This window comes from Spea bombifrons, chromosome 1 (assembly GCF_027358695.1).
Source record: "Spea bombifrons isolate aSpeBom1 chromosome 1, aSpeBom1.2.pri, whole genome shotgun sequence".
NCBI lineage: Eukaryota > Metazoa > Chordata > Amphibia > Anura > Pelobatidae > Spea > Spea bombifrons.
This window is the reverse complement of record NC_071087.1, coordinates 47,209,425-47,223,663: the sequence shown is the minus strand read 5'-3', so window position 1 is coordinate 47,223,663 and position 14,239 is coordinate 47,209,425. Positions and strand designations below refer to the sequence as shown.

The 14,239-nt window shown below is 42.3% G+C and overlaps 1 protein-coding gene across 1 annotated transcript in view; it reads right to left on the bottom strand.

The window, feature by feature from the left end:
* The window catches only part of CXXC4 (CXXC finger protein 4), a 44,771-nt gene extending 33,711 nt beyond the window's left edge, over positions 1-11,060 (bottom strand). Inside the window, exon 1 of the mRNA XM_053461535.1 lies at positions 10,136-11,060. Within this exon, the coding sequence (XP_053317510.1) occupies positions 10,136-10,963 (828 nt within the window). The 5' untranslated portion in view covers positions 10,964-11,060. The remainder of the gene's footprint in view (positions 1-10,135) is intronic.
* Positions 11,061-14,239: the final 3,179 nt, after the last annotated feature.

Below are 14,239 nucleotides of genomic sequence, written 5' to 3'. Positions count from 1 at the left end.
TTGGTTGCTTTGGATTTTATATGTAGATGGTAGATTTCCCTTGAAACCAGCAGCTTTATGCCCTAAGGTGCTCCTATGGTGGGATATGATGGGAAGAAGCATGGCCGTGCTTATAACTATCTCACTGTCAGGTACCTTTCTGCTTACAAAGTATTCCTGTTAGTGTAATCATTTTTATAAATCACAAAGAAAATCCATCGTAACGTCTTCCTGCTAGTGACGTTAGACTGATTTTACTGATTGTTCTACTCCACTGACACATCAGTTCACATGGAGGTCAGCACAACATAGCCATATAGGTGATGGAAACTGCATATAAACAAATACAGATATATTGATTACTATATTAACCCCTTCACAGAGCTGCTCGCTCTCGCTGGAGTATATTTACTAAACAGCAAACGTCCAGGTGAATAGTTTATTTTAATACCCTGAGGATTGTGAGGTGCCAAACCCCAGCCTACCGGGTAAATGCCAAACGGCCAGTCCAGGCCCGGTTCTAATGCTCTGTAATCTGGATCACCTACAGGCACAAATATACTGCAAACTCATGCAGCAAGTACAAGTAAACTTATATTATACGCATTCTGGCGCTTGTATCAAATCATCAAATAATACATTGGCTAACATTACCAAAAGCAAGAATATAGCTTGGAACCATCGCCCTTTATTCTGGGCGTGAAGATAGTTGTCAATATAGGATCATTTTAATTGATACAATTTACTGCTTAAAGTATAGTTAGTTTTACATTGTTCACATTTTGCTTTTATGATAATATATCAATGAGTACAGGTGAGTTAAAGAAAGTTGATAAGCCAAGTCATTCTATCCAAGATATTAGACGATATTAGAGGGCTCTCACCAGAAAGTGGCTAGAAGCAAACATTGTTCGGGGGTATAATTAAAATAAAAAGGTGGAAAACACCCAGTAACAATCACTTTATTCTGCAGGGGTTGGAGCCCACATCCATACCATTATAATACCATTCAAGCATGCACGTCTTTTCTATCAGGCAGACAGAAGTATGAGAGTGCGAGAGACAGAGGTGAGGGAATTAGAAAGATGATCCTCTAACAAGAAAATGAGATAAAATAAGACAATGCAATAAAAAAAATTGTAATTTGCTCTTGTAGTTTTCAGTTAAATTCATTTTTGTGGCTTATTTGATTTAAAACAAATTTATACCACCGTCTGGATCCCTCCACCTACCAAATTGTACCCTTGGGAAACACAGCTTGTGGATACAGATAAAGAGCTTTATTGTGTCTTTCTGGTCTTTATCTTCCATGTGACTTATACATAGGGCTGGGCAGGTTTATGAGTATATTAGAAGCCAAAGAGAAATATTTAGGGGCCTTTCTTTTTAGGAACCAGGAATGAATTCATGGGTAGAAATCCATATAAAATATTAAGTGCTAACGGTGACGTTTTAGGATCTGTGGTCACTGGGCTGCTTGCATTTGTTTAGTGAAGAATACAGGAAAACCTCGATTAGCTTTGCAGCCAGTGTTCTCGGCTTTTTAATGGATGAAATGGCCACAATGACCCGGTACTAAGTAGAGAGACAATGGTCTGTGAACGTTCTTGAAATGAATGGAGCAAATTATCTGTTGAATCTTTCAAGCACGGCTTCTCTCACTGCTTTTATGTTTAACCCTATGAATAACTTAAAGGGAATCTACTGATAAACGTTTGTAGGTTCACGTTATTTAAACAGAGCCATCGTTTCGGTGTGTTTCCTAACACTACCTATTTCCACAAAGTTCTGTGTGGTTTTTTGATGTTGTATGTTAATTTCCTTTTCAAGTTGAAACTTTTGCTCTCTAGCTTCACTCGGCATTATAAAGGGCCAAGTCTGGCGAGCGTCTCCTGCAAGAAGGGCTGAGAAGGCTCTGCATAATACATAGGCAATGCGAGGATTTCTTCAAAGTGTTCACATTCCTTCTTGAAGAAGCTCGAAGGTTGCCTCATGATACAAAGTGAAGCCACTGAATTGAAACGTTCAACTCTCATGCAACCCCTCAGTTTTGTATACATCCCACTGAGGCTGCCACCCTGCCGCCGTCTTCCTGCCGCTATACCCTGTACATTACTATACCTTAATTCATAAGATTTATGACCTCTCGAAAAAATAAAACCCTAACCGCAATTTCTAATCTCACTTGTTACAACTGGAAATAGCTAATGGACTTGAACTCAACAGACCTACAGAAAAAGGAAACAATATATTTTTGCAGCCCATGAATAAGCAAAGCAACCACATTATGCGCGATCAAATCATTCACGGAAGGTAATTGCTTCCTCCCGTTGTTTTCGTTTTGGAATTGTGATGTGGGTATATCCCTTTAAATGACAGCTTTACGAAGAAAAATATATCGAGGAGTCAAAACTGTAAGTAAGCCAACGATCAAATAATCAATCAATAAAATTTGAAGGTTATCCTAGGGGAAAAAAATAAAACGCCCTGAATTATATATAGATGAGATACAAACAAACCAAACAATATGCTACTTATGTTATAAATGATAGTAGGCTTAGGAGATAGAATTCTAAGAATCCAAAACTTCATTAAGCTTCCAAGAATATTGGAGGTTTCCAGTTTTCCTTTTAGACCAATCTCTCTAGATCTCAGATTTGTAAGCGTAAATCAGTGGATTTTTCATGTTTTTTTCCCCAAAATACAGTTTCATACACTAAATAAACTCATGTAATATTGATTATAACTTAAAATAAGCAATACGTTTATTGCAAACTCACCTTCCCTGTATAAATGGGTAAAAGCTATCTTAAGTTACCAGGTTATTTTTTTACAGTTACATGATTATTCCTCCCCATTGTTATCTCTCCTATATTGTGAAGTGGTTGATTGTTGTTGATTGGTTCTGGCAGCCTTTGGAAGGGTGGGGAAGGAGAAGGGCTTGAACCTCAAACCAGGGAACAGATTAGATACGCCATCCTTTGTTACAGATCTCAGCTTCTCTCAGATTAATTTTTGTATGTATCCACGCTGACTGGCATTAAATAACAACCTAGAAGTAGTTTCGATAAATTATTTTAGTTATATAATCTAGAGTGCTATTTTAGGAACATTTTTATTCCTTATTTATGTAATCGTATTTATTATGCTGCGGGCTTATAACTACATTTCCAATCACGCAATCATCTTGGAGGGCAAAACTAATCTTTGGCAAGTAAAATGTTCTAGCTTTACGTCCATGGATTACTAATGGTGGCGCATCTACATTTAAAAGTCATATGGGTGATAAATCCATACTATATAAAATGTATTGTGTCAAACATCCGACGCATGTATAGTAGAAACACGTGGTCACATGACTAGTGGTGATGACTGGTGAATGTCCAGATCCTAGAGGTCATGCTACTTTCTATACTCTTCTCTGGTGTTGAGACTTGTGGGAAATCACTCTTTAGCTAAAGTTGGTAAATTGCTGAGAATTAAGAATTTAACATTTACTTTTAGGTGGACCATAGTGGACTAATTGCAAGATCACTGGTTTCTGGGTCCTTCCAACTTTTTAAAGAGGCACGGCATAGCAGCGTTGCGTAGCGTGGTTAAATGATGTTATTATTGGGCTGTTTATGCCAAATCATTCTTCTTGACTATGAACAAATCATGTGATATACGTCTGATCCTTCTCTGCTAGAAATCAGAGTAGACATCTAATTTCATGGTTCAGCTTCTTCAAATGTTTTATGCAGAGGTCAATAAGTCATCTGCGTGCCTTGGGCAAAAATGTGGTTCCTTGAAGATATTTGTGATTGAACACAAGCTTTCGATTGGTTACAATATAGTCTGATGAAGTCAGATGAGATATTAATGGCCTTTTATATATCTCAGATGACATATATAATGATCTAGACATTTAGATCATATGTAAATTTAAACATGCTAATATTTTTGAGGGTACTGTCCCTTTAATAGGTCAGTATCAGGGATGAGAAAAAATAGAAAGATCCAAGTAAATTTTACACATGGCAGCCTTTCACCACTATCCATAAATGCAAACATAAGACATAGTATTATTAATGGAATAATACATTAATTAGTTGTATTTATTGATTCACATAGTGTCTCCATATTCTGATATGGAATTATTTGAACATTACGAGCAACCACTGAGTGGCTGCATAGAGCTGTATGAGAAGGGGTGCAGTTCAATGGTTATCTTACTGGTTATCGACATATTTAAATGATCTTTTAATCTTTCAAATATGAAAACAATTCGTATTGTATGAAAGATGGGACAACTACAAGCTAGATGTATGACATAGAAATTCTATGCCAGAGGGCTCACAAACATACACAGGGTGGGCCAATCAGGTGAAACACTCTGATCTGTCACCCATATCTCCAACACTTTTTCCAGTCAACATGGTGGCTGCATTTTATTCACCTCTGGACTGATAACTAGATAGTTAGATATGTGGACTGAGCAAAGTGTAACAAGAGAGGTATTTTTGAAAACAAATTAATATAGAAAGCAGGGGGTTGCTGCCAAACATTGCTCTACCTGCACCGGACCTGCCGCTCATCAGTAGATCAATGAATGTACCGTATTGGCTCGAATATAGGCCGCACTTTTTTTCCCCCACTTTAAGTCTTTAAAGTGGGGGTGCGGCCTATATTCGGGGTCTAGCGCATGTCCCGGGCGTCGGGCAGGCAGCGGGGTTAGGATACAGATCCCCCGCAGTGGTGCAGGGGACCTGCATCCTACTCCCCGATACACTCAGACAGCCTCCCCTGCCAGCACTTCCCACGGGGGGGTGCTGGCACGGGAGGTTGTCTAAGCGCGTTTTACCTCTGCCCCCCCGGACTTACCGGAGCAGACTCCCGGGTGTCTTGCGGGGCCGGCGGGGGACGTCTACGCAATACGCGTATACAACTTCCATAGATGTCCCCCGCCGGCCCCGCAAGACACCCGGGAGTCTGCTCCGGTAAGTCGGGGAGGGAGGACAGTGGTAGCATATCTCGGGGAGGGAGGACAGTGGCAGCATATCTCGGGGAGGGAGGACAGTGGCAGCATATCTCGGGGAGGGAGGACAGTGGCAGCATATCTCGGGGGGGGGGAGGAGGAGGACAGTGGCAGCATATCTCGGGGGGGAGGACAGTGGCAGCATATCTCGGGGGGAGGAGGACAGTGGCAGCATATCTCGGGGGGGGACAGAGTGGCAGCATGTTTTTTTTGGTGCTTTTTTAAAGAAAAAAACTTTTTCTTTAAAAAAGCACCAAACTTTTAGGGTGCGGCCTATATCCGAGCCAATACGGTATATGCAGCAGATCAGCTGCTATAGTGTGCGGCCACTGAATGGATTAGGGCTGCAACTAATGATTATTGGCTGATTATTTTTTCAATTAATCGGATACAAATTTTTATATTTTTCATTTATTTAAGATAATTTAATAAAAAACAGGATGTTAAAAAGAGCGGAATAAAAAAAAAATTTGATAAAAATGCATTTCTTGTTTTTATTTCCCAACCTACCCCCCAGTTATGCACATCTGAGCCCAGGCTTGCCACACTGCCTCCCAGATATGCCACTCTGCCCTCCCCACATATGCCATATACCCCCCGATATGCCACTCTGCCCTCCCCACATATGCCATATACCCCCAGATATGCCACTCTGCCCTCCCCACATATGCCATATACCCCCAGATATGACACTCTGCCCTCCACACATATGCCGTATACCCCCAGATATGACCCTCTGCCCTCCATACTTATGCCATATACCCCCAGATATGCCATACTGCCCTCCCCACAAATGCCTTATATGCCCCATGCCTAATACCCCCTGATACGCCTTATACCCCCCCAGATATACCATAGTGCCCTCATTGATTCAGACACTGACACAATACAGGATTAATCTTCACTGCCCCCAGGATTTAGATCCCCCTAGTTTGCACCCCTTAACCTCTAACTGCACCTTAAGTTAACCTTATTAAATTAAATTAACTCTCAGTCCTCATCATTAAATTAACCCTAAAGACCCCATTAACCATAACTGCCCCTAAATTAACCCTAAAGACCCCATCAACCACAACTGCCCCAAAATTAATCCTAAATACCCCATCAACCATAACTGCCCCTAAATTAACCCTAAACACCCCATTAAGGGACTGGGGGAAAGAAAGAGGTGGGGCCAATCGTCAGAGTGACTGCAGGGAGTTACTGGGAAGTAGTAACTGCTGTAAGTGACACTGAATGAACCGGATTATAATACGAGGGGTATTTTTCAGATCATTTGCTCTGAAAAAACCCTCATCTTATAATCAATAAAAAATCGATTTAACTAATCGGCAACGATTTTCATTATCGATTATTTCGATTCTATCGATTAGTTGTTGCAGCCCTAGAATGGATATGCAGCAGATCGGCCGCTATTGTGTGCAGCCATTGTATAAACATGCAGTAGATCGGCCGCTATAATATGCAGCCACTGAATGTATATTCAGCAGATGGGCCACTATAATGTGCAGCCACTGAATGTATATGCAGCAGATGGGCCACTATAGTGTGCAGCCACTGAATGGATTGCAGCAGATCGGCTGCTATAGTGTGCAGCCACTGAATGGATTGCAGTAGATCGGCTGCTATAGTGTGCAGCCACTGAATGGATTGCAGCAGATCGGCTGCTATAGTGTGCAGCCACTGAATGGATTGCAGCAGATCGGCCGCTATAGTGTGCAGCCACTGAATGGATATGCAGCAGATCGGCCGCTATAGTGTGCAGCCACTGAATGGATTGCAGTAGATCGGCCGCTATAGTGTGCAGCCACTGAATGGATTGCAGCAGATCGGCCGCTATAGTGTGCAGCCACTGAATGGATATGTCTGGCTATTGTATCCAGCCACTAGTTGTGATCCCATACCTAGGTGACTGTCTGACTTAAAGTACTTCTGCATTATGCCCAGTCTGGCCCTGATACTACAATTCAGATGGACAACCAGTGCACTCATCACCAATCCAATAATCAATAACGCCATTTACTTCACCAATGTCAGCACTGTAATAGTGAAAACCTGGCCTGAGCATCAAAGGCAAATGCAGTTGTTTACTACAATATCAAAAAAGCATGTGCAGAAAAGTGTCATTTGCTGAGGTTTAAGGTACATATGCAAGATAACCCAAGAAACAAAGTAGCAATGGTTCCTAGAGTTTTAGATTTGGCTCACAATTTATTGTGCCATTTTATATTCACCTGTATGAGCGTACCTCTTTCTAGCGCCTGAAAAATATTAAATTGGCTTTGAGATTTGTCTGAGCGGCTAATTCTATAAAAATGAGTCATCAAACCATTTTGGACCAATAAACATATATGAAGCGATTATAGGCCATGTCTAAGGGTATTTCCAATGAGCATTTCATTACAAAGGTGTTGGCAATCAGTAAAGGGAGCCATCCATGTTTTGGCTTCAAGACTGAGAACGTAGACCTTACAGGGTTATGTCCATTTGCACCACTTAATTACCAAATGTAATTCAAAGGAAAATTAAACGTCATCAAGTATTGTAGCACTTTAGTACTGCAAAATTAATAGTAACCGGGAGCCCCGGCTTTATTAAACAACCACAAATGACCACCCTGGCATTGCCAACATCTGCATTACACATCACAGCAACATGGTCTGGGAGGTAGAACATGCACTGAAGTATACCAGAAGCATGAGACAAGAGGCCAGCATGGCTGTAAAGCTTTTGTGTCCCGTGTGATATATAGGTATCATACCCTCATCAACCATTTTCAGTATTAACTAATGTACGCTGTGAAATTAAACCTTCCAAGTAATCTATGGTCCTTCACTCACTAACATATTAGCCATCAATATGAATATTATCACATATACAGCTTTTAGCATTCACGTCACTTTATGTCCAGTACGATACCCTCTCAGCAGAGATTCCCTGCCATTGATTCTATCACATACTGTTGCGTCACGGGCTGCCTATTGGCTGTTTTGATGGTGTCGTGAAGTCATATGGTGCTGACAACGTAATGGATGTTTGCCAGCTATTTTGATATAAGAAATGGTAGTTCCCCCTTAACATGTTTTTTTTTGTGTTACAGTCATTTATAAATCATGCTGCTCTCATTAGATGTAGTTTCTTTTCCAATTATTATTCCATTAAAACGTAGTTGATAACACCTTTCATACTCCCCATTAAGGAATCCTCGCAATGAATATTATTAGAATAAACTATTTCATTTATTTAGGAATATTGCAATACTTAAGCACTCCCAGACACATACGGTATTTCGAATGACACCTTTTACCTAATGATAGTTCCTATAATCACACGGTACACGGTGACGCATTGAAATGCTTAACTAATTCCATGAAATATCATAACGAACATTATTTTATTTTTCGCAAAGAACATCTTGCACTTAATGGGTAAAGTATCAGCATGGCCTAGTGCTTAAGATAAAGGCAATACCAGTGCAGGGATATTGGTAACAACCATGTGTCTTCCTTTTCACCTTTAAGCACAAAAATATATTATCACAAGTATTATTTCACTGCCCATACTACAGAAGTATTATATTCAATGTCACAATAATCCCAAGATTTTACTATCCAATACAGAGAGAAAATTCCCGTTTATGCTGGCCATGCTGATGTTAATCCAGAAAGACAGCAGCTGGATTTACTACATATATATAAAAGTTACATATATGTAAAAGTATCTATGAGATATGATATGCTTGTCAGTACCACCATCAACTCTTTTACCTGCTTAGCTTGACAGAACCAACCTATACTATACACCCTATCTTACTATATATATATATATATATATATAATATGGTTTTGCTGAACAGATTGCTGTAAATGAGAAACTAACATTACTTAGTTTACTGAGGCTAAATATCCGGTGACTAAAAGCAGCTGAAACAATAAAAAAAAAGTCAAGGCAAACTAAAGCCTGAGCACAATCTATCATCCTGTCAACTGCATATTGATTTTGCAGGGGTGGGGAAAAGATGAAATTTCCAGCAGCTCAATTGCTTTATTAATATCAATAAAACAATTACCAGTTTAGTTTGTTTAAAACATTAAAAGCAAATTATTGTTTTTTTCTTCAACGCTCGTCCTTCAGCATCTTTCCCTGTATAAGGGGGAGCATATGATGCTTTGTGTGGATGCTAGGACAGTAGTATGGAGAACACACACACACATATGTATATATCTATATATCTATATATATATATATATAATCTGTTACACTTCTTGTTTCCTTATGGCTTCCATGATTGAGCAATACTTATCCACATTAACCCTTTCACTACCATCAAGATATTGAGGGTATCCCCACTTCTCGCACCAAATTTTCCTTTAAACTTAAACTGTAAAACGCGTTAAAATTGAGAGTAAGTCACCCCTGCAACCAAACGATTAAAAAAGCCGCTAAAAACCTGTAAAAAAAACGTATCGCAAACAATGATTATTGTATACTTTATGTTCTTTCGTGCTATTGCTGACATAGACCTCATTCTCTTTCTGATAAAAGTTTGGGACCAAAAGTTTTATTTTAATCCATGAATGATATGATGAGAATAAATGAATGGTATATAAATATATATATATATATATATATGCGTGTGTGTGTTTGGAATTACTGACCGCGTAGGGATTATAGATAAATAAAATACAATAATAACTGTGTGCCTATGTGGATTTATGGCCCGTACATGACATTTGGATCACTTCAGCGGCACTTTGCCTACTTACATTTTCCCCCAGACAATAAATAATGTTTCATAAAACCATTCAATTCATAATTTAATAGGACTGATGAGTACAACGTGAAACATAAGACCAAAACACTAAAAAAAAATATAATAATAAAATGTATCGAGTAAAGATAGAAACATTGTCAATGACAAGGTAAACAAAGACACGTGAGATCCCCGCGGAGAGTACGGGGTTAACGTGAGGTATGCGGGGGGGGCACACAACGTGCTCTCGCATACGGGCCGGGGCTCTTTCACCACCCCGGCGAGCCTTCACACAGGGGATAGTGCATCTTGAAGCCAGACAAGAAGCACTGGAGGGGCGGGGGAACGGGGGGGATACGGGGAAAAAAAGAATCATCTCCTCTGACCTCTAGTGAAGTGCCCGGCTTTTTCTTAAGCTCCTCACATTTCCTAAATTTGCAGATCTGGTGTCCTGTTTTGCGGTTCCTGCAGCTGCTGCAGACTCCACAGTTGATGAGCCGCTTGCAGGGGACGCAGACCCCACACCTTTTCCTTTTCTTCTTGGCAGGGTTCCCGCCGGCTCCCGAGGAATTATTCTGCGGGCAGTCTGCCAGATTGGCAATTTGAAACGCACTGTCTGTGACGGCTGCCGAGGCTGCTGCGGGGGAGTGAAGGGCTGTCATGACGATGACCCCTGGAGGTAATGAGATGCCCCCTAGAGCCGGAATGGCGGAAAAAGTTCCAACGCGTTCGGGGAGATTCATTATCTCTGCTTCAGCGGCGCCGCATTTCAGCTTGTTCATGCATTCCCCTGCCAAAGGTCTGCAGTGTTCAGGGGATAAGGTGGAAAGGAAATTATTATTTGCCATTTGCAACGACTCTGGCGCCCCGCCAGGCTTCCCCAGCCTCTGGGAGTCGTTTCTGTGCATGCTGGTCCTATTAGGGTTGATAGCGGCGGATTTCCTCCCCCAGAGCATTGCATTATCGCAGTTCCAGGGGGACATGCCGATCCGGGCACTGGGGAAGATGGGGGTGGTGATCCTGGCAATCTTAGCAGCCTGGGGGAAGGCTCCATTGGTTTTGTAAAAGGTTGCAAACGACCTATAGCGTTCCATTTCCGAGTTGTAATCCATGAGGCTATTCAGAGCCCCCTCCACCAGGTTATCCTTGGGGAGAACGGCAGCCTCTGGGTTCTGTCCATTTTCCACACAGACATTAGTGTTCATATTGGACATCTCGGAGGAGGGCAGGTGGAAGGGGGCAGGGGGAGAGAGAGGGGGGAAAGAACCGAAGCAGGGTAACTCAGTCACCTTTCTAGATGGGGTGAGCCCCTTCCACTCACGAACCCAAACCGATTGCTTTATTTGGGGGCTCTTGTGAAAGACGAACGTGTGTTTTTATTCCTTTGTGGATAACGATTTATCACGGAGCATCTTCTCGAGCATTGTCACAAATGCCAACTGTTCCAAGTGAGACAAAGGGAATCATTCCAATAAAGGTGCGGGAAGAGGAGAGAAAAGAAAGAAATATACCGTCAAGATCATTTCTATCATATTAATAAAAAAAAACGGTTTCCCCCCCACCTCCCTCTCCCCCCCCTTTCCTACCCATGCATAATTGAATTGCATAATAGCATTAATAGCTGGTTAGAATACCTGAAGGTGGCAAGGAGGAGGGGGACGGAGGGGGTGCAATTGGGGGTGTTGACAAATGCCAAGGAGAGAGACGGGAGAGAAAGTGGAGATCAAAAGACATGTAAATCAGAGATGGGAGAGGGTAAGAGTGCCTCCAACCACCGGGCATTTAACGTGCTGAATGTATGAATAAAGTCCTGTCAAGGCAAGGAAACGCAGCAAAAGCCCGGGAGCAAAATGGTCACGAGCGAGAAGAAGAAAAAAAAAAACCACGAACAGGAAATTAGGAAATTAAGTGCTGAGAAAGTCGACAAAGCATCAGAGTAGAATAATAATAATAATAATACATGTGAGAGGAGAGCGAGGAGCTGCCCGCCGCCACACGGCCCCTGTGTGTGTCTGTGTGTGACGGCCATTAGTTGGAATCACAGAACAGCTGGCTCGGCTAGGGTCTTAATTCAATGTACCAAGGACAGGTCTCAATTGGAGCGGCCATGGAAATGGTGGAGAGTGGGGAGGTGGGCCCCTGCAATGGGAGGGAAAGGAGACAGAGTAGGGGGAGAGAGAGAGAGCGGAAGGAAAGGGAGAGAGATGAGAAAGGGGCCAGATAAAAATAAGTCAGGCGATTTCATATTCTTCTCGTGTTATCTAAGAGCCAGCAGCAGCTGTACCGAGTCCTTTACAATCACAGTGTAAGAAGCACACTGTGAATACGAGGCACCTGCACAAACATGGCATGGTCACAGGCAAAGACGCTTTATTGTGTCCCAATGGAAAAAAAACTGGGGGGGGCAAAAACAACCATGTGCTGAATTAACTCCCTCAGGCCCAAGGGTGTACAAAGCATCCCCTCTCGCCCCCAAAGGGTTAAGCAGTGAAGCCTTCCATGAATACAGTGGAAACTTTTGCATATGACTGTGATCATTGAGAAAGCAGCTAGCACTTTCTTACACAGCACTGTCATCAATTCACAAGTTCACAGTATAGATTATTTAGGTGTCACCTGCGAGCCCTCCATAACGGGACCAGGTATTTTTAGATGGGGATGCTAAATGAGGCCAAGTCCAATTACACACCGTGATATTCACAGATCTAAATGGTTATCAATTACAGTAATTAGGCACATAATTAAATTAATGATCCGTGGAAAGCCCAACTTATAGGGGTGCAAAGGCTCTTTCTGCCTAAGCTATATGAATATATGAATATGATAGCTTGGGCTACATAAGTCTTTTTTTCGGGGGGGGGGGGGGTAGGAGATAATAGGTAAAAAAAAATATTTTAAGAAACATCCTACAGAGGCTGTATATTTCAAATATTTAAACCCCAAAAAGACCTTGTCCTCTATGGCACAAGGAAGCATCATTGTCTCTGCCCTCTATCAAGGAAAGCAGTCAGAGGTCTGATAGCAGTACAAAGGCTGCCCCAAAAGGCTTCAGGCTAAATGCATCCAAGACAGAGAAGCTGGGGGGGGGGCTAGCATATTATATGGGACGATCTTGGTTTCTACAATAACAGTAAATCACATGCCATAACCTGCACATGCAAAACTAGTTATGGCAAAAGCATGTGAAGAGAAGATTATCTGCAAAACTAGACCACACCATCTCATCCATCATGTACCCCCAACCACACACACAGAAACAATACAATACAGTGTTAATATATAGTTTGTGGAGGAATATAGGGGAGGGAGGAGGAAAAGTGTGTGTGTGTGAATGTGGGGGGGTGTAACAGGTAACAACAATAACAACAACAATAGTAAAAGCCTAAACAAAATACCAAGTTTACTAATACTAACAAGAGCTGCTACCAGGAGTTGATGTCCTTAATTATTCCAGGCTTACTTATTACACCGCTAACCCACTGTGGCTGCAGATTGTTCAATATTTCATGTCTCCTCCAGCTACTGGAGACATAGAGATCAAAGGTCATATTTAACATCCAGGGGGAGGGGTTCAGGAGCCATATTAATTAATAAACGAATCAGCCACCAATTCACATTAGCCACATTACAGCAAATCCATCCATCCATCCCCACACTCCTAAAAGGGGGCCAAAGAGGAGGAGGGGGGTAGCAACAAAATCTCCGTACTTACCACTATATGGAGAGGAAAACAGGGCTGCTGCCAGTTTGGGTTTGCATTGGATTACTCACACATTACCCTGAGCGAGAGGGAAAAAAGAAAGAAAGAAGTGCCAAGTCCAGAGGAAATGCCAGGTTCAAGTAGACCCACTGAAATAGTTGCAAAAAAAATATGTATTATTGCATACCCTACATAAAGAAAAAAATAAAGAAAAAAATAAAAATTCAAAAATAAAAACAGGAACAGCCCCAAATATCGTCTGTGGGTGTATATAGGTATGTTTAGGGTAGGATGCTGGCTGGGAGAGAGGTAGAGAGAATAGAGGCTTGAGAGGAGGAGGAGGAGGGAGCGTATTGTGCTGCTGGTGTGTCGGTGGTCCCTGCTCTCCCCTCTGTGCGTGGATGTATGTGTGTCTCCCTGCGCGCTGCTCTCCAGTCAGTTTCCAGTCGATGTGTGTGTGAGGGAGGGAGGGAGGCAGCCTGGGAGTCAGTCAGTCTCTCTCTCTTTCTCTGCGTGTGGCTGAGAGGCATGGGGGGGCTGTGAAGGGCGGGGGGGGGTGAGGAAGCAAGAGTGGGGAGAGGAGGAGGGAGGCAGGAGGAGAGGTGGAGAGTTATTGGCGCCGAGGTGAGGAGGATGCAGGGATGTGGACACCTACTGATGATTGGCTGCAAATTACACCGGGAATCAGAGGCGCACACACGGGCACTGCTCTCTCTGTAGCCTTCCCTCCTCCTCCTCCTCCTCCTCCTATTACACCCCCCTCCATTCCTCCCCACCACCACCTCCAGCT